Raw genomic sequence first — 23,890 nt, 5'->3', positions numbered from 1 at the left:
TAGTAAAAGCTAATGGTTCCTATTGGTATTTTAATGGAAACAATTAGAATTTTCTGAATGGTTTCATTGGTTTTTTGTTTTGTATTCAGTATAGTTAGGCAATGCCATGCTAGTGGTGGGCAGAGTGAGGTTTCATGAAACACACAAACAGTTGAATCAATTTTGCCATTTTGTTTCGAAGCTTCAAAACATCAATTTGAAACTGCCTCCACAGTGACACCTAGTGGTCACTATCTTGTCTTAGTGTGAAACAGTCTTGTCAATGGTTCAGATGAGCACTGACAAATTGTAGCCTACATGTTGTTCATTGTTCATCAAAAATGATTGGGTGGCAGAGTGGATAATGTTCTCGATTAACATGCTGGTGCCATAGTCGAACACAGGGTGAAGCATCCCTTTCCACATCGGTATAAAGAATAAAAAATAGGGATGTGCATTTATGTCATTTTTTCATTTAGATTAATCCATAGGTCTGAAGAATGAATACTTGGTTAACTGGGGGCGGGGCAATCAAAGTATAAGTCATGGTGAAAATGAAAATATTTTTATTAAAAATACTCAAATAAAACTAAATTTTGAAGATACTATGACAGAACAATGAACACATACTAGATTATTAATGAATTAAATGTTTTTAACAGAAACCTCTTACAGGAATAGCTGGGTGAGGATGTGAAACTAAGGGTTAAACACAAACCGAAGCGCTTTCTATATGACGCCCTCTACATAATATTAGCCTTTATACAACATAAATGTACAACGTGCATCTATCTGCATAAAATGCAAGAATTCAACTAAGTTTTTGACTAATTTATGTACAGAAAGTTTAACTCCCTTTGTGGACCATAAACAACCCGCTTTTAAACACGTCCAGTCAAAGCACAAGCTTCATAACATTAAAGGCAAACAATGTTTGAAAAACTCTTTGGAAAAGGGAGTCCGGCCAACTAAAAACACACACTTGTAGCCAATCAGCAGTAAGGGGCATGTTTACTAACTGACATCTGTGGGATTTTTATGTTGTTTTATTAATCAGTATGTCATGTTATAATTGATATGTGCTATTATGCTTTCTGTGCTGAGATATGTGAGTAAATGTCTGTGTGTAAAGTTGAGAGGCTGTGGTTTCGGGTGGGGGAGAAGCAGCATATGCTGAGGAATTTACGTCTGGAAATTGATCAAGATAAGAGAGAGGCCTGAGGGGGAAAAGTATTTAACCATGTTATGAACCAATGCTTTAATATTCACAGGATAAAATATGCCATGTATTTCTTACTTAATCAGTATTAATCATTGAATAATTGATGTAATAAATATAAGATGTTGTCTTTGATAAATTTGTATTAACCAATGAAATGAAGGTTGCATGCAGAATAACCTAATGGGGGCAGGGCAGCTCAACTTTGAAGAAACAGAGTCTCGTGTGTGTGTGTGTGTGTGTGTGTGTGTGTGTGTGTGTGTGTGTGTGTGTGTGTGTGTGTGTGTGTGTGTGTGTTTCTTTCCTAACAGATGGTTTTTAATAATGATTAAAGTGTTTGCTTAGAAGTAGTATTGCAGTAAAAGATATAATATGTGTTTATCTATCTAAAGAAGTTAATGTGTGCCTTATTCATATAACCAATTTTACAAATAATGAAATGATGTCATGATATTGAAATATGTTTTACATAATAATCACTTTCATCTTACAGCTTATGTTTTTATAAATGAATGTTTTATTAATGATTTGTTTTTAAGAAAGCATTATAACATGCTATGTCAAGTGGAGGAGTACTAGAGAAGAACTGCAGGGCTCCCAGGGATGAGAGGAGAACAGATTGTTTTTTCTTTGTCTATGTGTGTCCATCTTTGCCTACAGGCTGAAATTGGGTGTGGTAAGGGAGTCAGATTCATGAGGAAGAGCAGCCTTTGTGGGTGGAGATTTTCTGAAGAAAGATCGACGTCACATATTTTATAAATAAGCATGTTACTTCCTGAGCTGGTTGTTCGCTACTTGAGAGGACCCAGCGCGCTGTTAAACTTTTTCATATCTGATCAATAAATATTTGAACTTAGATATTTGTATCTTTTGCCTTTCCTCTAAATTATGAACATGCAATGGACGCCTTAAAGTCCAACACATCCTAGCCGGGGTTGCGTATGTGTGGGGCAGGTTTATAAAAAGGAGGTCCTGCTTCTATTGGGGTAGGGGCATGTATGTTTAGGTGATTTCAAATATCAACATTGGCTTTCAAACATTGTGAACTCCACCTTTAAGCAGCTTTAAAGGGCCATTTAATCGATAGAAACATTAATCTTTATTCATATTAGTCATATTTGTAGTCGAAATGTAACAAAGGCCTCACAAGATTTCATAAAATGATCAAAGATGATGTGGTAGATACATTTGAAAATTTGTCGAAGGACTATAATCTCCCAAGTAATTTTTTTTTTTTGATTGCCCTCCAAGCAAGAAGTTATATAATAACAAATATATACAGTCCTCAAGACCCTAAACCTATTGTGGAGCATAAATTTAAAGTCTATGAAAATTTGAGTTTTAAAAATGTAATTGGTCAAATTTATAATATCTTAAATAATGACAATGATAACCAGTTTAATAAAATGTTAAATTCTTGGGAGAAAGATATTGGAATAACTGTGACTGAAGAGGAGTGGAGTCAGGCATGTAAAAATGTTTTTGGTTATGTTAAGTCTCCCTATTGGCAGGAATATGCATTGAAACTATTGGTTAGATTTTTTTAACACCCTTGAAAATTAGTTAATATACATACCAAAAACAATACTGCTGGAGAGAGTGTGGGGAATGTAATGTTGATTTGACTCATATCTTCTATACATGTTCAAACATCCATCTATATTGGATTAATGTGTTTGAACTAATTAAGCTAATAAAAAGCTAGGTAAAAATACTATTTTTGGTCAATTACATGTCATGCTTGGTATACACTCAGAAAGTTTAAACAAAGAGTATTATTATTTCTTCTGGGTGCTGAGAATTACCTCCATTAAACAAGTAACTCGAGGTTGGAAAAAAGTTGACCCTCCCAGGTTGGATAAATGGATTAAGGCTGTAGAAAACTTGTATCAAAATGAAATGATAACACACAAAATGAGAGGCAATTTTTTTTTCTTTTTGTCCTTGTTTGTTTTGTTACTCACTCGCCGTTAGGCCACTCGCATCTACATTCCAGTTAGCTAATGGGGAATCGGACGTCGGTTCGTGGACGGTGCGCGCCGGGCCCCCAAAATTTTTCGGGGGTCCGACGGCAGCGCGGGCGCGTCGGTCGGCCCTCCCCACGAGAGGGAAAGGTCGCGCCGAGCCTCTCGGGCCCCGTTTTTGTAGCACTTTATTTGAGGCCTGAGCTTGCAGTTCAGGGGGGATCCACCAGGTGGTGCACCCACTGTCCAGTCCCAGTTTATTTGAATGGGCCAGAATCCCATTCGAGTAAATTGCCAGAGTACGTCGAAATATCCCACACCCCATTTAGATCATGTAAATGCTGGGCGTCACCCTGGGACGTGACAAACCACCCCCCCCCACAGCCCATAGACCAACTATTTTGCCCCCTGACCCACTAAATCCAAAAATTATCCACGCCCTCTGGGGCGAATGGCCAAACCCTCCCTGCCCGCAGAGCAACTATTCTGCCCCCTAACTTGCTATTTTGTCACTTAATCCACCAAAGGCCCCGGGACCCTGGGGGCCCCATGACCCCGCCCCCCCTGCCCACAGACCCTCTTTTCATTCCCCTAACCCCCTAACCCATTATTTTGTCACAACATGGCCTGAGGGCCCAGGCCCCCAGGGGCCAAAAAGCACATTAAACTGCCCATCTGCCCTTTATGCCTCTATGGGCCCCTGGGGGCCAAATGACCCAGACTGCTCCAGGCTCTGGGGGCCCCAAGTGCCAAAGTATTGTCTGCCATTGAGGAAAACAACTTTTGGCCTCTGAGCTTGGCCCCCTTGGGGCCCCAAGTTATGTTGCCCACTGACAGTTTGTTTCACCCACAGCCAACTTATGCATTGACCATTTGCCCACTATTTTGCCCATTAGCACATTAAACTGCCCATCTGCCATTTATGCCTCTGAGGGCCCCTGGGGGCCCCAAATTATGTTGTCCACTGACAGTTTATTTCACCCACAGCCAACTTATGCATTGACCATTTGCCCACTATTTTGCCCATTAGCACATTAAACTGCCCATCTGCCATTTATGCCTCTATGGGTCCCTGGGGGCCAAATGACCCAGAGGGTCCAGGCTCTGGGGGCCCTAAGTGCCAAAGTATTGTCTGCCATTGAGGAAAACAACTTTTGGCCTCTGGGCTTGGCCCCCTTGGGGCCTCAAGTTATGTTGCCCACTGATAGTTTATTTTGCCCACTGCCAACTTATGCATTGACCATTTGCTCACTATTTTGCCCATTAGCCCATTAAACTGCCCATCTGCCATTTATGGCTCTGAGGGTCCCTGGGTCCAAATGACCCAGAGGGCCCCAAGCTCTGGGGGCCCCAAGTGCCAAAGTATTGTCTGCCATTGAGGAAAACAACTTTTGGCCTCTGAGCTTGGCCCCCTTGGGGCCCCAAGTTATGTTGCCCACTGACAGTTTATTTTACCCACAGCCAACTTATGCATTGACCATTTGACCACTATTATTGCCCATTAGCACATTAAACTGCCCATCTGCCATTTATGCCTCTGGGGGCCCCAAGTTTTGTTGCCCACTGACAGTATATTTCACCCACAGCCAACTTATGCATTGACCATTTGCCCACTATTTTGCCCATTAGCACATTAAACTGCCCATCTGCCATTTATGGCTCTGGGGGCCAAATGACCTAGAGGGCCCCAAGCTCTGGGGGCCCCAAGTGCCAAAGTATTCCAGGCCCACTGGCTGCCCAATTACTTTGTCTGCAATTGAGGAAAACAACTTTTGGCCCCTGGGCTTGGCCCCCTTGGGGCCCCAAGTTATGTTGCCCACTGACAGTTTATTTTGCCCATCAGCCATTTATGGCTCTGAGGGCCCCTGGAGGACCCAAGTTATGTTGCCCACTGACAGTTTGTTTCACCCACAGCCAACTTATCCATTGACCATTTGCCCACTATTTTGCCCATTAGCACATTCAACTGCCCATCTGCCATTTATGCCTCTATGGGCCCTGGGGGCCAAATGACCCAGAGGGTCCAGGCTTTGGGGGCCCCAAGTGCCAAAGTATTGTCTGCCATTGAGGAAAACAACTTTTGGCCTCTGGGCTTGGCCCAATTTATGCATTGACCATTTGCCCACTATTTTGCCCATTAGCCCATTAAACTGCCCATCTGCCTTTTATGGCTCTGAGGGCCCCTGGGGGCCAAATGACCCAGAGGGCCCCAAGCTCTGGGGGCCCGAAGTGCCAAAGTATTCCAGGCCCAAAGGCTGCCCAATTACTTTGTCTGCAATTGAGGAAAACAACTTTTGGCCCCTGGGCTTGGCCCCCTTGGGGCCCCAAGTTATGTTGCCCACTGATAGTTTATTTTGCCCACTGCCAACTTATGCATTGACCATTTGCCCATTAGCACATTAAACTGCCCATCTGCCATTTATGCCTCTATGGGCCCCTGGGGGCCAAATGACCCAGAGGGTCCAGGCTCTGGGGGCCCCAAGTGCCAAAGTATTGTCTGCCATTGAGGAAAACAACTTTTGGCCTCTGGGCTTGGCCCCCTTGGGGCCCACTGAGAGTTTATTTCACCCACTTCCAATTTATGCATTGACCATTTGCCCACTATTTTGCCAATTAGCCCATTAAACTGCCCATCTGCCATTTATGGCTCTGAGGGTCCCTGGGGGCCCCAAGTTATGTTGCCCACTGACAGTATATTTCACCCACAGCCAACTTATGCATTGACCATTTGCCCACTATTTTGCCCATTTGCACATTAAACTGCCCATCTGCCATTTATGCCTCTGAGGGCCCCTGGGGGCCAAATGACCTAAAGAGCCCCAAGCTCTGGGGGCCCTAAGTGCCAAATGATTACAGGCCCACTGGGTGCCCATTTACTTTGTCTGCAATTAAGGAAAACAACTTTTGGCCCCTGTGCTTGTCCCCCTTGGGGCCCCAAGTGATGTTGCCCACTGACAGTTTATTTCACCCACTGCCAAATCATGCATTGACCATTTGCCCACTTTTCTGCCCATTAGCATATTAAACTGCCCATCTGCCATTTATGCCTCTGAGGGCCCCTGGGGGCCAAATGACCTAGAGGGCCCCAAGCTCTAGGGGCCCCAAATGCCTAAGTACTCCAGGCCCACTGGGTGCCCCAATTATTTTGTCTGCAATAGAGGAAAACAACTTTTGGCCCCTGAGCTTGGCGACAATGCAAAGGCCACAGGTCCAAGTAAGCTCACATGGATGCAAGGCCTACAACAGATGGTGTAAAAGACAAAAGTGAAACTGCAAACACACATGCTTCAACATCTGAGAGTGTAAAATGTGAATGAAACCTGCAAAACACACAAGCACATTGTTACAATGCAAAGGCCAAAGGTCAAATTCAGCTCACATGGATGCAAGGCCTACACCAGATGGTTTAAAAGACTGCAAACACACATGCTTCAACATCTAAGACTGTTACATTTGAATGAAACCTGCAAAACACACAAGCACATAGCTACAATGCAAAGGCCAAAGGTCAAATTCAGCTCACATGGATGCAAGGCCTACATCAGATGGTTTAAAAGACTGCAAACACACATGCTTCAACATCTAAGACTGTTACATTTGAATGAAACCTGCCAAACACACAAGCACATTGTTACAATGCAAAGGCCAAAGGTCAAAGTAAGCTCACATGGATGCAAGGCCTAGATCAGATGGTTTAAAAGACTGCAAACACATATGCTTCAACATCTGAGAGTGTTAAATGTGAATGAAACCTGCCAAACACACAAGCACATAGCTACAATGCAAAGGCCAAAGGTCAAATTCAGCTTACATGGATGCAAGGCCTAGATCAGATGGTTTAAAAGACTGCAAACACATATGCTTCAACATCTGAGAGTGTTAAATGTGAATGAAACCTGCCAAACACACAAGCACATAGCTACAATGCAAAGGCCAAAGGTCAAATTCAGCTTACATGGATGCAAGGCCTAGATCAGATGGTTTAAAAGACTGCAAACACAAATGCTTTAACATCTGAGAGTGTTAAATGTGAATGAAACATGCAAAACACACAAGCACATAGCTACAATGCAAAGGCCAAAGGTCAAATTCAGCTCACATGGATGCAAGGCCTACATCAGATGGTTTAAAAGACTGCAAACACACATGCTTCAACATCTAAGACTGTTACATTTGAATGAAACCTGCCAAACACACAAGCACATTGTTACAATGCAAAGGCCAAAGGTCAAAGTAAGCTCACATGGATGCAAGGCCTACATCAGATGGTTTAAAAGACTGCAAACACACATGCTTCAACATCTAAGACTGTTACATTTGAATGAAACCTGCCAAACACACAAGCACATTGTTACAATGCAAAGGCCAAAGGTCAAATTCAGCTCACATGGATGCAAGGCCTACATCAGATGGTTTAAAATACTTGCAAACACACATGCTTCGACATCTGAGAGTGTTAAATGTGAATGAAACATGCAAAACACACAAGCACATAGTTACAATGCAAAGGCCAAAGGTCAAAGTAAGCTCACATGGATGCAAGGCCAACATCAGATGGTTTAAAAGACTGCAAACACACATGCTTCAACATCTAAGACTGTTACATTTGAATCAAACCTGCAAAACACACAAGCACATAGCTACAATGCAAAGGCCAAAGGTCAAATTCAGCTTACATGGATGCAAGGCCTAGATCAGATGGTTTAAAAGACTGCAAACACACATGCTTCAACATCTAAGACTGTTACATTTGATTGAAACCTGCCAAACACACAAGCACATTGTTACAATGCACTTTAACCTTTATGATCTAAAGGGATTAAAGCTTTATTTAAGGTCACAGTGTGCTCACAGGCCCTGTCTGCACATTAAGCACATATGACACACAGTGTGATCACAGGCCCTGCTTTTTTCACTTTAGATCATAGAGGTTAAAGGTCAGAGTGTGCACACAGGCCTTGTCTGCACATTAATTTACCCACTGGCAATTTATGACCACTATTCTCGCAAATGGCAATTTATTAATAGTTGTTACATAATTATTATATGGTTGTTATGTGCTTTATATATATATATATATATAGCCCATATGTATATATATATATATATATGCAGATTACTTATCACTTAAATGATAGTTCTATGAATGAGACAAGGCTTTCAAAAAGAACTCTTTTATTTATTTATTTTTATTCATTTTTAAAAATTTGATAACATTTAATTGTCATAACAAATTTAATGCAATTTAATTTTATTATACAAATTTATATGTGATAAAAACTATTTAAAAAATTTAATCAAGAATAATACAAAAAACTTTAACATTAATTAATAATTAATAAAACAAGAACATTAAAATATAAGAACATAATAATTTTAAAAACTATTTACAATAAAAAAAACAGATCAAAATACATCAAATTGAATTAATCAATTTAAAAATCAATGTCCTTTAAAAAACTAAAACCCAGAGTGCTCGAGACCTCTGTCGCCATGTCTTGTTCTGAAAGGAAGAAGAAAAGTTAGTTATGCCACTGAGTTCTTCATGCAGCGGAAACACAGAGTCCACAATTGAACACCTACGTGGTTGCTCCTCGAAGCCTTGATTCGGGTCCCCCGCATCACAAGTGATTCCTTCAATAAAACAAAGCAATGGTTTAATTTTTAGGCTGGCATGGAACATTGTATGGAATAAATTTCCCGCCTAATGTATTGAGGTCACGGATGAAAAAATAATATGCATGAATAAAATAATAATAAGCGCAAATTAGAACTTTAAACAGATTTAAAGTTATATTGCACAAAACTGAAAAACGAATGCAAAGTTATCCAAATTGCATACAAAATGATGTTTTCTTTGTTTATATTTTTCATTTTTTTCTTCTCTCGAATATATTCTGTTCATATTAATTTTTTTTGTATGCTTGTGCTGTTTTTCCCTTGCTCTTATTTCCACACTCTGCGCTTGCATTTCCAAAAGTTGCAGTTAGAGTTTCATGCAAATCAGGGCAGACTTTAAGTGTCGCCATTGGTCCGCTAGTTTTAGATTGACTGCTCCTCCTCTAGCCAATCAGTCGAAGAGAGGGTGATGACGTCACTTCGGTGCGACTCAAAGCAGGCGATCATGCAGGTGAAGATGGATAACCGTCAGATGGGCTTTGTTAATTTCTGATTACTTTTTGTATATTCACAGGTAGTGAAGTATGCATGTACAGTTTCTTTAAATATAATTATTGGCATTTATAGAGTCCGTTTTGAGAGAAAATTGAATTTTTCTACTGTTATTGAGCTTATTTACACTTAGCGGTTAGCACTTAGCGTATTTACCTCAAAGTTTACTTCAGTAATATTACCTTTATTTAAGTAATAATAGTACAGTTTGCATATCAATCCTGCTTCTTTATGTTTATTCATGAATTTATGCTGTTATTTGAAGTCATGAGAGCTATATTTATTGTAATACGAGACATTAAAAAATGACGTTATATGAATACTTTTGCTTTTAATGTGCTCATTATACACTCACATTGGCATTTTTGTGCTGGATTTAAATGCATGTTTATATATTTGTTTTTACGTTTATATTGCAAACTTTTTGGCACAATATAACGTGGTCTTATTGCAACAGGTCCTATAAAACTGTACACTGTACACGTGCCTTCCCGTGTATAGTTTGAAACACATGTAGCCTTTCTCCAACCCTGCCTGTCACCTAATAATCTTAATATATGTGGAGATAAATAAACCTTTGCACTAAATCTGGCTACTTTGATCCATTTCTGTGTTCTGACACACCAAGAAACATGCTGGAGATTTTAAACATCTTTAAAACAATCTCCTTATGTCCAATATTTATATATGTCCAATATTTAAAGTATATATTTTGTGTATCTATTTATTCACACACGTCATATGCAAGAAAGTAATGCAGTGTTTTTAAACTTATTTTCTTTGTATGCTGTCAGAATACGAATATTGGCTCAATAAAGGACTATTAATGGAAATTCACAATTCAGAGATTGTTGGCAGATATATTTAGTTTCATTTTGTGCAGCTTGCTGGATACTTTGGAGCTTAAAGCATCAGTTTATAATTTATGTAAATTTATCATACAGTTATTTTAATTTGTGTCATTTAACTCGGTTATGCAGTTCATCTATACCTAGCACAGTTAATAAACAAAGCTTTTTCTGTATTGTTGAGTTGTATTATTTATTATTTATTTGTATTAATACAAATAATGTAATGCCCGAGTAAACACAATGGGTCTGAAAATAAAACATAATAGCAATTGGTCTGAAAATGCTTTATTTCTTATCAATATTGGGATATCCACTAAAGTAGTGTTAAACACAAAGCTTCCTTTTGAAACATGTTATAACTACTGTACATTTATTCAAAATAAAAACCTGAAGCACCACACTGATATTCAGGCCGTTTTCTATTATGTTTTTTTTTTAGTCAAGATCGTTTAGATGTACAACTTGGCTGAAGTCTACCAATGGTAATTTCATAAATGTATTTGTCCTAAAAAGCAGACAGCCATCTATGAAAGGTCTGAATGCTTATGATATCGTAATATTTTTTGTTTTATACTGTATACGTTTGCACATAACTTAACTATTATCACTTTATCATTATAGTGTACTGAGCATAGAATGTGTAAATCCAATGTATGTAATTCATTTTAGCCTTAAACTGCAAAGACTCACTCCACTGCCTAAACCTAAACTACCCAGGTAGCCAGTGCATTCGGGCCAGATCCGGCTGAGTGTCGGCGCACACGGCTGTGTTCTGGCTGCGGCTTACCAGCATTAAGCCAGCACTGGCCCAGCAAAAGTTGCCAGATTCGGCTAGGCTGTGGATATGCGGATTTGGTCCGATTTTGGCTGACAAATGGCATATTTTCCACATATTGGCTTTCACATTTCACGTTTGTTTTAATAAAAATATATTAATTTAACAATTGATATGCATATAATTGTTTCTATTTAATGTTTTGATAATTGTTTTTAGTTTTCCTGATTAATGGTAGCCTATGTCAATAAGTGAAAAGTAGTGTGAGGAAAAGTTAAGCTCAGAAATTTTTCCCTAATAAAATAAGGGAAGGGGAGAAGCATATTTTAATGTTAAGAATAGGTTTGTAGAGGCATAAAGTGCCATTAGCCTATTGAATGTAAGTATCTGGGCTATTAAGTTTATACTGAAATATTTTCTATGTATGTAATATTTCAACAAACACATATTGTATTAATTAATGGTCAAATACTAAATTGAGATTTTATAAAAACATTTTATAAGATGTAAAGCTTGTCAATTTGTTTACTTTATTACAACTACAATTTTTCAGCCCTTTTCCAGAATTTGAACTAATTTGATCATAAAGATTGATCTATTTATAATTTATCGATTACAATTTTTAGACAATTAAAGCTGGTTAAAGGAACTTTTATTTTGGAAAAAGAACTGCTGCTGTTTCAAGACATGCGCACTAGCTGCGATATCTAGTGACGACATTTACCGGGCTTTAATGGTTGTAGCTGCATGAAGTCTGCTGCAATTTCTCTGAGGTAAGACTTTTTGGAAGTTATTTAACATAATTTTAATGCATAAAATATTTATACTCTGCACATATTAGATATATGTAAACTTCATTTAAAAGAAGGACAAACTGGTGTGACTGATATAGTATACGTAATTTTTTAAATGACCACAATCCCACTTCAACAAATATGTAAATTAGCATTTGAATTTATTATTAAAATACTGAAGTCTTTCTAGATAAATTTGAGTAGAAAATCGATTTTTATAATTTATCTGACAAGGAGAATTCGGACATAAGAAATGAACTCTGCTCAGTTTAATGAACTTACTTAAACAGTAATATTTCGTTTAGCATAACAAACAAATAATATTTCGCAACTCATAAAACTGGTCTGAGGATTTGCCTCAGCAGTCTATGCAGCAGGCGGGAGTAACTGAGGGATCGTGAAGCTATTCTGCTAAACACTTAGCCACCTCAGCCAGTTCCGCTATTATACAGCTGACTGAGGTAAATTTTTTTACCAAGGGATAACTTTGTCTTGTACAGAAAACGTTTAAATTTCACAGAATAGAGAGCATTGCAGCTACAGGACACAGCTGGTAGTTAAACTTCTTTACTTAAAGTGCACCTGCAGTAAAAATATTTCCACCTCACTGTTGCACAACATTATAACCGATTTCATCTATTGAAAGATACTTTATAGAAAATGAGTGAACCTTAATTATGAAATTATTACTCAACATTTTGTATCTATGATCTGTCTGTCTGTTATACAACTTAACAACTTATTGTGATTGTTTTTGTCACATTTAGATTTCTCAAGATCATCAGTTTGGACAGAATTCATTTGAAGAATTAATGTAAGTAAAAGTACAATATTGGGCGGGGCATGGATATTTCTTGGGAATCAGTTTTGTTGCATTGTTAATGTCAGGACTGTCTGAGGGGTCAATTGGGGCCAGAAGTATGATAGGGATTCGTTTAGGGCTACAAATATTACAAATAACAAGTCTTTAAAAAGTCTTTACATTAAGTAGTCTAAACTAAACTTTGATATGTAAACGTTGTTATGTAAACTATAATAACAAGATATTTTATTAGATCACAATTCCAGTTTATGGATTTGGCATTTGCAGTCATTTTGAAAAATAAATATAATGGTAGAGAAAACACAATTATCTGTGGATGTGTGTGATTAAGAGTAAGGAAAACTTACTTTTTTATATAATTAAAAATCTCAAAACAACCCTTAAAAACCAAATTGAGTTCTCTTTTGCTGCATCTTGCAAATATTACAATTTTAAATAGGCAAGGCTTAAAAAGGTATAAAAATAATAATGAACTTTCTCGATAATACAACACTGGCACAATTGGGCATGTAACCGTTTTTTTTACCTTAGTGGTGTGCCCTTATTCTAGTACTTATGTTTCTTGTAGCTATGTTTACATGCAACCAATTAATCAGTTTGTAATCGTATTGATGGCTCAATCATATTAAAAAGCCGTCATGTAAAAACCTTAATCAATACGATTGAGGTAGATTGGATGCAAATTTGAATCGTATTGAAAGGGGTGGTGTAGTCCAATCTGTGATCCGATAAGCAGGAGAAAAGTATGCATGTAAATGCGTGAATCGAAGTATTTTGTCGGATGCAAAAATACATTGTGCATGTGCACAGAAAATTTGTGCTCAAGTTCACGTCGTATATTTACCTCTTATTTGCTTTGGTTTGGCTTTGGGGTGGCATTGCCAAGTCCTCTCTTTTTTTCGTTCAGATTTGGGCTACTGTTTAAACTGTCTTTGCGAGTTGTTTTTTCTGCGGGTCAGATATGAAAGGATTTTGTTCATTAGTTATTGGTATTTGGGCTGTGATAAGTCATTGGGATGCTTTTGGGCTAATTTTGAATGTCCATGGGGATGATTTTGATATGTGAAGCTGCCAACCCTGGCTGTGCGCTTGCACAGATGTTCGGTTTATATAAAATGTACATGAAAACAAACATTTTGAGGTGCAAACATTTAAACATGTTTAGGGTGCATGTAAACTGTATTGTTGTAACCTTTCATCAGATTAAATTCAGTCGGATTGACAAAATGTTGTGCATGTAAACATGGCCCTTGTGATGACAGTTTGTTCGAGGATAAGAAAACTGCCATCTAGGGTTTCAGAACGAAGCAAGAGCCATCAATATTATATATGTATTGTATGTTTATGTATATATACATTAGCAAGAAAATGTAATGGTTTTCTGAATAAATATACATAAATAACATAATGTGTCTAAAAATTATTACACAAGAAATTCAGATCTTTCATGTGTTTTTCAGAGCACTAGCAGGTTCCAATAATGGCTGGAACAGAACAGACAGAAAAGGTACAGTATACTTTCTTTCCATGTCCGCCTTGCCCACGCACACATCCGTACCGCTTTAAAAAGTATATATTATTTACAGGACATTCACAAATTTAGAAAAAATGAAGAAAAGTAGCAGCTCCACCACTGCATTGAATATACTGTTCTGTATGAGTGTGCAACTCAGCGTTCCCACAACGCGCACGCTTGACATCTGTTCCTCAGACATGAGGGCTCGCGAAGCACGCACACAGCGCGCAGTCAACACATGCGTGATCACTAAACTAAGTTTTCTTTCTTGTTTAAGTGAACATAAACAGCTAGATGTGTCAGTATCAGTATATTAAAGCAGTGCAGTCTTAAAGCTGTTCTGGGTCTTAAAGTGACAGTAGCCTGCTGCTTTCTGTGTCAGAAATGTTCTTTCCACCCAAAAATGAAAATCACTCACTTTTCTTAACTGAACAACTTTTGCAGCTGCACATTTAATTCATACAGTGAGGACTGTGCAGTGTTTTGTGTGTATTTATTGCTAATGTTAAATCATAGATTCTAATAACTAATATTTTTACATTTAATACAGATGCCTGAAAAGTAAAACAAGATGAGTATAGTGTTATGATAAAAAAAACAAAAGATTTGGTTGCTTGTCAGTAGCATTGTTGTAGTGACAGCCAAAATACATCGGCCTAGGGCTGGGCAATATGGCAAAAATCCATATTGAACGATAATGATATATATTTCGATGTAAGTTGTTAATGCTTCCAGCTTTAAAACAGTATGCCAACAATGACTGAAGCCACAAAAATAAGAGGGTTCATTTATATTTTAATCTGCGCCTCGTCAGTTTTTTAGCTAGCCAAACCACTTCCATATAAAGGAATTCGTGCTACCTTTTTGTCCACAATTTATCGTCTTTGGATATTCGTTGCCACTTCCACTCATTTTTGTTTAGTTTTTTTGTTGTTGTGTCGAGTTTGCAAAGTAGGAAATGGACTTTGTACTACTCATGTGTGTTACATATAGGCCAATGTATTTTGGCTGTCACTACAACAATGCTACTGAAAAGCAACCAAATTTTTAATATTTCCTCTTAATCATAATACTATACTCATCTTGTTTTACTTTCAGGCATCTGTATTAAATGTAAATATATTAGTTATGAAATTGTCTGTCAACATGATTTTAACATGAACCTTAGCAATAAATACAAATAAAACAGTGCACAATCCTCACTGTATGGATTAAATGTGCAGCTGCGAAATGTATTCAGTTAATTGTAGTGAGGGGTTTTCATTTTTTTTGTGTAATGAACATTGAACACTCAAGACAGCTTTGAACACCCAAGACAGCTTTAAGACGGCACTGCTTCAATATACTAATAAACATACAGCTGTTTATGTTCACTTAAACAAGAAAGAAAACTTAGTGAGCCCTCGTGTCTGAGAACCATATACGAGCTATACATGCTGGTAAACAGGCACGTCACCTTGTGGAAACGCACAGTCGCACACTCATACAGTACAGTATATTCACTGCAGTGGTGGATCTGCTAATTTTCTGTTATGTTTTCAGTTGATAAGATGTGCTTTTTGATTACTGAAATTTAATTTAACCAGAATCCAGAATAAAACGAAAAACACGGAATTTGAGAAAAAATTTAACTGAATCTGGGGAAAAAACAATAAGGCCATAGCTGGGCTAAAACCTGACTCCAATTGGCTTTTTTGAGGTCATTCAATTAAGGGTTCACATTTTTTCACAAGCACTAAGATGTTTTTTGGTAGTTCTCAATAAAGACATGAAAGATCAGAATGTTTTTGTGTAATTATTTTTAGACACATTGGGGCGGTTTCCCGGAAAGGGATTAGACTAGTCCTAGACTTAAACAGTTTTAAGAGCTCTCCAAACTGAAAACAACTTACACTTACATATCTTAAAATACATCAGTGCCCTTTGTTTTACCTCAAAATGCACACAGGTAATGTTTTTAGTAAGGCATGTTTGTTAAAACTAATTATATTTCCTAATTAAACTAAGGCCTAGTTCTGGATTAAGCTAATCCTGGTCCGGGAAACCGCCCCATTATGTTTATCAATGCCCTTGACTTAGATAAAGTTTAGATCGCATTTTATGACAAATTTGTTCAGAAAACTGTGAAATTCACATACTTTTTCTTTCCACTGTATATAAAGCCATTACAATGTTAATCTATGAAGCTATAAGTCTTCCAACCTAAAGTACCTGTCAATGTTTTTGAAGCAGAATAGCTTGTAGGTAACATTTAACCCTGGAGAACCCACGGGTCAAATGTGGCCAATGTTAATTGATTCTAAGAGAAGGGTTCTTGGGTTCTCCAGGGTTAAACTAACATGCTTGCATTTACCTAATTAAATAATTTTGTTTCTTTTAAAGAATCTGTCAGAAGAAATTCAACTACTGTTCGTGCACCAGATGGTGAAGTAGAAAAGTTCGTAAAAACTTCAGCAGCTTGCATCTGACAGAGATGCAAAAAGAATAAGAGAGCGGGCCTGAAAACAAGCAAATTCAAGGTATTTCAATTGTTGTTAAAGGGATAGTTCAATAGATATTCTTTCATCATTTACTCATCCTCATGTTGTTCTAAATCTGCATGATTTTTTTCTGATGAACACAAATTAAGATGTTTTGCGTAATGATGGTAAAAACACAGCACATTGTAACCATTGACTTCCATAGTAGGAAAAAGTATTTTGAAAGTATTGTGATATATGATGAAGAAAATATTTTGATAAATGATGGTAAGCACACAGGTGATGGTACCCATTAAATTCCATCATATTTTTTTATTCCTTCTATGGAAGTCAATGGTTACAATCTGCTGTGTGTTTACCATCATTCCTCAAAATATCTTCTTTTGTGTTCATCAGAAAAAATTCATACAGGTTTAAAGGTAGGGTAACACATTTTGAAAAATGCTAACGGTAGCCGCCTAGTAATGAAATCACGATCCCACCCTTAAGTCAAATCGCCATCCAAAGTCACGCCTCTTTCAAAACACATGAACATGCACAGATCAGACGATCACATTTCATGTCTCATTCACCAGTGAGAAAACTTTGCAGTACAAAGTGAATAACACTTCCAAAATAACAACTGGTTTATATCAGAATTAGTTTAAGCACACGTTCGGTTGTGTAGACGTAGTAACTATATCGTTATGCTAATCCGTAAACGAACACAAATTTCATAAGCAACACAATGTTTCATCAAAGTAGAATATCTGAATCCATCTCAATACAAACATATCGCGTACCTACCTTACCAAAATAAACAACGACCCTTTCAGACCCTTTGCCTCCTGCAGCTGTTTGCATCTCGTGCTAAAGCAGTAAAGTTACAGATGTTAATTTGGGTTTTTGCTCTTGCTGATCCAGGCAGTTTTTGCTGTTGTTGTTATAAAAGATGCCTTTCGTTTCGTGGCTCCTGTACAGGTTGTCAATTCAGCAGAAAAGTTTGCTTTTCTTGCTGTTTACAGACAGGAGGTGAGCGCACGTGAACACGCATCTTAATACCAAGTGTAAACAGCCTCTTAACCAGCATAACTAAAAATCTTTCAGGATCAAATCTGTTACCCTACCTTTAAAACAACATGAGGATGAGTAAATGATGACAGAATTTTTATTTTAGGGTGAACTATTCCTTTAACATTTACCCAATTTAACATTAATGCCTTCAGTCTGATGAAGTAACCATGAGTCATTTTCTGTTCCCCCTCTTATCTCTTTTCTCTCAGTCTTTCCTTCTTTTAGGGTACACTTGACGAGTGTCCAGATGTTTATTAATGTTTTATTAATGTAATGTTATGTTTCAAATAAACATGTAAACATACTGTATATTTTTCTTTCTTTTTTAAACACCTACAGTAAAGTGTGACACTTAACACATTAAAAGCATCACAAACATTGAGGATAGAACTTCTAATGTGCAGTTTAACTTTTTTTAACTAAATATAATAAAAGTTTTTTAAGAAGGGAGAAGTACATGCCATCTTAAGGGCTAAGGTTATAAAGTATTGTTTTGTGTAAAAAACACTTTAAAAAAAAATTTTGGGCTAGTTTCGTCTGAGTGTACAGTTTAACCTGGCATGATTCTGGCACTTTGCTGGCAGTGTCGGCTGACATTAAGCACCCGGACATTGGCCAGTTTTGGCTGAGTATACAGTTTTAGCTGGCGTGATTCTGGCACTGTGCTGGCAGTGCCGGCTCACTTTAGGCACCCGGACATGGGCCAGTGTACTTGGGCCGATTCTGGGGCGTCATTCATCCCAGAGTTGGCCCTTTTCTGGCAGCCGGAACTGGGCCGTGTTTTTTTCTGGCCTGCCGGATTTGGGCCATTATTGGGCCAAACTGTTTTGGCTACCTGGGTAGCTAAAAGGATTCGTGTTAACAGACTATCATTTACTTGGATGACACATTATCTTAAAGATCTGACAAAGAGTACTCACAACAGACATAAGTGTATTTCTGTCAAACACTAACAATATTTTGTTTAATGATATTTAATTGTCTAATATTTGCCAGCTGACGGTTATCCATCCTCTCCTGCACGACTATGCAGCCGGGAGTCGCACTGGAGTGACGTCAACTTCCTCTTCAACTGATTGGCTAAAGGAGCTGTCAATATACAACTAGCGGACCAATGGTGATGCTTAAGTCCGCCCTGATTTGCATGAAACTCTAACGGCAACTTTTGGAAAAGCAAGCGCAGAGTGTGGAAATAAGAGCGAGAGAAAAAACAGCACAAGCATACAAAACAAATAAATATGAGCAGAAAATATTCGAGAGAAGAAATAAAGGAGTAATATAAACAAAGAAAATGTCATTTTGTATGCAATTTGGATAACTTTGCATTCGTTTTTCAGTTTTGTGCAATTTAATTTTAATTCTGTTTAAAGATCAAATTTGCGCTTATTATTTTTTCATTCACGCATATTATTTTTTGAACCGTGACCTCAATACATTAGGCGGGAAATTTATTCCATAACATTGTACCCTCGCTAAGATTACACTTGTCACGTAAGACTTACCCAGCAGCTCCTCAATGAGGTCTGCCTCCTCCCTTGTAATAGGAGAGGGGGTCCTCTGCATATAATAGTCACAAGGTGACAATGCCATCAAGGACGGGTTGAAGAGGGGGGTTGGAGGAGCAGGAGAGAAAGTTGGAGAAAATTCAGGAGAGGGGGAGAAAGAAATGTCCAAATCAAGACTGGGGCTCAAGGGAGAGGTGGGAGTTGGGGAGGTGACAGTGGGGCTGAGGGAAAAGGTGGCAGGTGGGAAGGTGACAGTGGGGCCAGCTTCAAGTGTGGAAGGGATGGGACATGGAGGGGGAGTTGGAGTGGTGAAGGCAGGGATGGGACATGGCGGGGGAGCTGGAGCGGTGGAGGCAGGGATGGGACATGGCAGGGGAGCTGGAGTGGTGGAGGCAGGGGAGTCATCGTTTTGCTCAACTGGAAAAGCAAGAGAGACACAGATCAGTTTAATTGCATGTGAAAGGAGAGTTGTGGAGCAGCATTAAGACTTCAGTAAAAATCTAGGACCTACTTGCACTCTCCTGCAGCTCCACTAGGGTCACCATGGGGATGGCAGGTTTGCTGGCCGCCAGCTCCGCCAAGGCCCTCATGGTGACCCCCCACTCCATTTTTTTATAATTTGAGCCTTCTCATTGGTCTGAAAAGGAAAAAAATAACCTTGTTGAGTAACAGTTTCATTGAGCACAAATAATTAATTAAATGTCTAACACAAATTACTTACAGACACATCTTCGTGATATTTATATAAATGTTTCTCGAAACATTTATAGTATTTGTTGCACAAGGGGCAGGTTTGTCCACCAAGGACAACCCTGCCCCTTGCCAACTTGCCAACAGCTGGCGCTCCTGTACATTGTCAATTTTGTGGGTCACCCGCAGGTGCTGTTTAAAATTGACTATGTTCTTGTTGCACAGTGGGCACTCAGATTTAGGGGTCTGGTGAAGAAAACAAAAGAGAAAGGAAATCACTTGACATTGTCTATTAAGCATGTAAAAGCAGTACAAGGACAGTGTAGATACTTCTGCCTTAAAAATGCACAGTTAAAAGGTCAAATTCAGCTCACAAGCACATAGGTACAATGCAAAGGCCAGAGGTCAAAGTCAGCTCATATGGATGCAGGCCTGCCACTGATGCTGTAAAATACAAAAGTGAGACTGCAAACACACATGCATTAACCTCTGAGAGTGTTAAATGTGGATGGCACATGTAAAAGACAAAAGCACATAGGTACAATGCAAAGGCCAGAGGTCAAAGTCAGCTCACGTGGATGTGAAGCCTACCACAGATGATGTAAAAGACAAGTGTGAGACTGCGAACCCACATGCTTTAACATCTGAGAGTGTTAAATGTGGATGGCACATGTAAAAGACACAAGCACATAGGTACAATGCAAAGGCCAGAGCTCAAAGTAAGCTCACCTGGATGCAAGGCCTACCACAGATGGCGTAAAAGACAAATGTGAGACTGCAAACCCACATGCTTTAACATCTGAGAGTGTTAAATGAGGGTGGCACATGCAAAAGACACAAGCACATAGGTACAATGCAAAGGCCAGAGCTCAAAGTAAGCTCACCTGGATGCAAGGCCTACCACAGATGGCGTAAAAGACAAATGTGAGACTGCAAACCCACATGCTTTAACATCTGAGAGTGTTAAATGTGGATGGCACATGTAAAAGACACAAGCACATAGGTACAATGCAAAGGCCAGAGCTCAAAGTAAGCTCACCTGGATGCAAGGCCTACCACAGATGGCGTAAAAGACAAATGTGAGACTGCAAACCCACATGCTTTAACATCTGAGAGTGTTAAATGTGGATGGCACATGCAAAAGACACAAGCACATAGGTACAATGCAAAGGCCAGAGGTCAAAGTCAGCTCATGTGCATGCGAGGCCTACCACAGACGGCGTAAAAGACAAGTGTGAGACTGCAAACCCACATGCTTTAACATCTGAGAGTGTTAAATGTGGATGGCACATGCAAAAGACACAAGCATATACTTACAATTCAAAGGTCAGAGGTCAAAGTCAGCTCACATGGATGCAGGCCTACCACAGATGATGTAAAAGACAAGTGTGAGACTGCAAAACCACATGCTTTAACATCTGAGAGTGTTAAATGTGAATAAAACTTCCAAAACACACAAGCATATACAGATGTGGCCTTTAAAAATGCGCGTCTCTGAGAACAGAATGCCGCGAGCACTTCCGAAATTCTGCGAGATCCCGCAGAAGGGGGATTCGGAGGGGGACGCAGGAAATAAAAAACCTGTAGAGGGCAGTCGTGTTTCAAGTAGGGCATACTGACGACAATGTGTGCTCGACTTTATGCTTTAAGCATACTATATGATATCGAAGTAACATGACAGAGATTCTCGGTGCTTTGGCAGTACTTTGATGTCACATGCAAGCTTTTTGACAAACATTTGGTTGGCGAAGTTTTCTTTTGCCAGTTACATAAACAGTCAAATATTCTTCTTAAAAATCTGACTTAAACGCGGATCATTCGTCTTATTTTTTTGTGTACTTACAGTAGAAGAGACGTGATGTGATAACGGAGTCTTATAACAAAATAATTTGCGAAGACCTTTGAAGAAACCAAGAGCATTTGCGCAATATCATTAACTAGTTTATCTAATTGTACATTTAGTTCATTTTTGCATCTGAACGTTTTTAATAGGTTGAACATGGTTGTAATGCGCTTTTCTGCATTACTGTACTTTTTATATTATCATGTTTTCCTTTACATGGTATGAAACTCGATATAAAGTGTGCAATGGTGTTGAATCATTTCGGTCTAATCATTTATTTTAGATAGCCTACATTTACAAAGCCACTGAATCATTTTTTACAGTGTATACATTGTGATCTTACGGTATTATTAAATGCATATAAATAAAAATATGTAAAACTAAATAAAAGAGATGTCATACACGGACTCCATGAAAGCATACGTTTCTTGTTCGGTCCACGTGGGGTTAAACGGTCACAAAGCCTATTCTCCATAAAAATCCGACTTAAATGCGCATCATTTGATTCATTTTTTCTGTGCAATTAGAAGAGACGTGATGTATAACGGAGTCTTATAACTAACCTCTAATTCGCGTAGACCTTGAAGAGACCGAGAGCATTTGCGCGATATCATTAACTAGTTTATCTAATTGTACATTTAGTTCATTTTTGCATCTGAACGTTTTTAATAGCCTGAACATGGTTGTAATGAGCTTTTCTGCATTACTGTACTTTTTATATTATCATGTTTTCCTTTACATAGTATGAAACTCGATATAAAGTGTGCAATGGTGTTAAATAAATTTGTATAATGAGTTATATTTTTGTAGTAAGTAAATAAAATCATATTGTGAGTGTAAATATTCATAAATTCGAGGAGTTTCTGAGGTGTTTGTCATCGGCAAAAGGCGCAGTTTCTCTGTTGCTGATTAAAACCTGTTGGCTATATGGGATTTTTTAAAATTAACATTTGTTCTACTTAGTATTAATTTATTTTTTTGCCTACATTTACTCAAATAATATCAATGTAAAAATATTAAGTACATCATAGTTCAAGTTAGGCGTAAAACGTAGATTTTTTTTAAAGTTGATGTTAAATGCAAATAATATTAATTTGAAGAAAGCAATTATTACAGTTTCAAAAACTTAAATATATAATTCTGACCTTATCAAATATATTGATTAAAATAATCTGTAAATTAAATACTTATATTATTAAGGCTAATACATAAAATAAAATATGTACATTTTAAACAAAATATCTATTTCTAGTCATTTATTTGGGTTTGTCTAACTAAAAAAAAACACATAACTGACATTAAAAAATTTTATTAAGTTAATTTAATCATTTATTTTAGATAGCCTACATTTACAAAGCCACTGAATCATTTTTACAGTGTATACATTATGATCTTACGGTATTATTAAATGCATATAAATAAAAATATGTAAAACTAAATAAAGGAGATGTCAAACACGGACTCCATGAAAGCATACGTTTCTTGTTCGGTCCACGTGGGGTTAAACGGTCACAAAGCCTATTCTCCATAAAAATCCGACTTAAATGCGCATCATTTGATTCATTTTTTCTGTGCAATTAGAAGAGACGTGATGTATAACAGAGTCTTATAACAAACTTCTAATTCGCGTAGACCTTGAAGAGACCGAGAGCATTTGCGCAATATCATTAACTAATTTATCTAATTTGACATTTTTTGTGATTTGTGAATTCATGTTCTGCTTGCCCCAATTCCAAATATTCTGTTGTATTATTTATTCCCATTTTTTGTTAAACCGAGTATAACTCCCAAGCTGAACACCTACAAAACTAACCGTTTTGGCCAGTCTTAACAGTGTATGATATTCAGCTCGTCTTGATTTAATTATTTTATTCCGCCGAATGGAAAAAAATCCATAGGCTATCTGAATGAATGGGATTCAGGAATTAAGTACAATAGTCTATACGTGCGTTAGTGAGACCTGTCGGCAGATCACGTTTGCCAAAACATGAAAAGAAACGCGTTTTCAAAACATATTGCGAGCAAACACAGACGTCTTCATCCGGACGGGAAAACATTTCTCAGATGACCTCTGAGTTCGGCGAAAAACAGTAGGTAAAATGCTCTGAAATTTACAGATTACAGAGGTCGTCAGAGAAAAACACAGACATGGCCGATTCAGACGGGATTAAAAACACAGTGGACCTCTGAGAAGCATGATTTTCTCAAAATTATTTTTGTCGAGGGT

At 38.0% G+C, this 23,890-nt stretch overlaps 1 protein-coding gene across 1 annotated transcript; it reads right to left on the bottom strand.

Annotated features, from left to right (window-relative positions):
* Positions 1 to 8,597: 8,597 nt before the first annotated feature.
* On the bottom strand, positions 8,598 to 19,767 carry LOC135753693 (uncharacterized). The gene is made up of 4 exons (XM_065271639.2): positions 19,642 to 19,767; positions 19,128 to 19,547; positions 8,746 to 8,796; positions 8,598 to 8,665 (listed from the first exon to the last, which is right to left on the bottom strand). Exons 1-4 carry the CDS (start codon positions 19,736 to 19,738, stop codon positions 8,598 to 8,600), a joined length of 636 nt encoding a protein of 211 aa, XP_065127711.2. The 5' UTR covers positions 19,739 to 19,767.
* Between the last annotated feature and the right edge of the window lie 4,123 nt (positions 19,768 to 23,890).

This window comes from Paramisgurnus dabryanus, chromosome 10 (assembly GCF_030506205.2).
Source record: "Paramisgurnus dabryanus chromosome 10, PD_genome_1.1, whole genome shotgun sequence".
Classification (NCBI taxonomy): Eukaryota; Metazoa; Chordata; class Actinopteri; order Cypriniformes; family Cobitidae; genus Paramisgurnus; species Paramisgurnus dabryanus.
The sequence above is the reverse complement of the archived record's forward strand: the minus strand, read 5'-3'. Positions and strand labels throughout refer to the sequence as shown.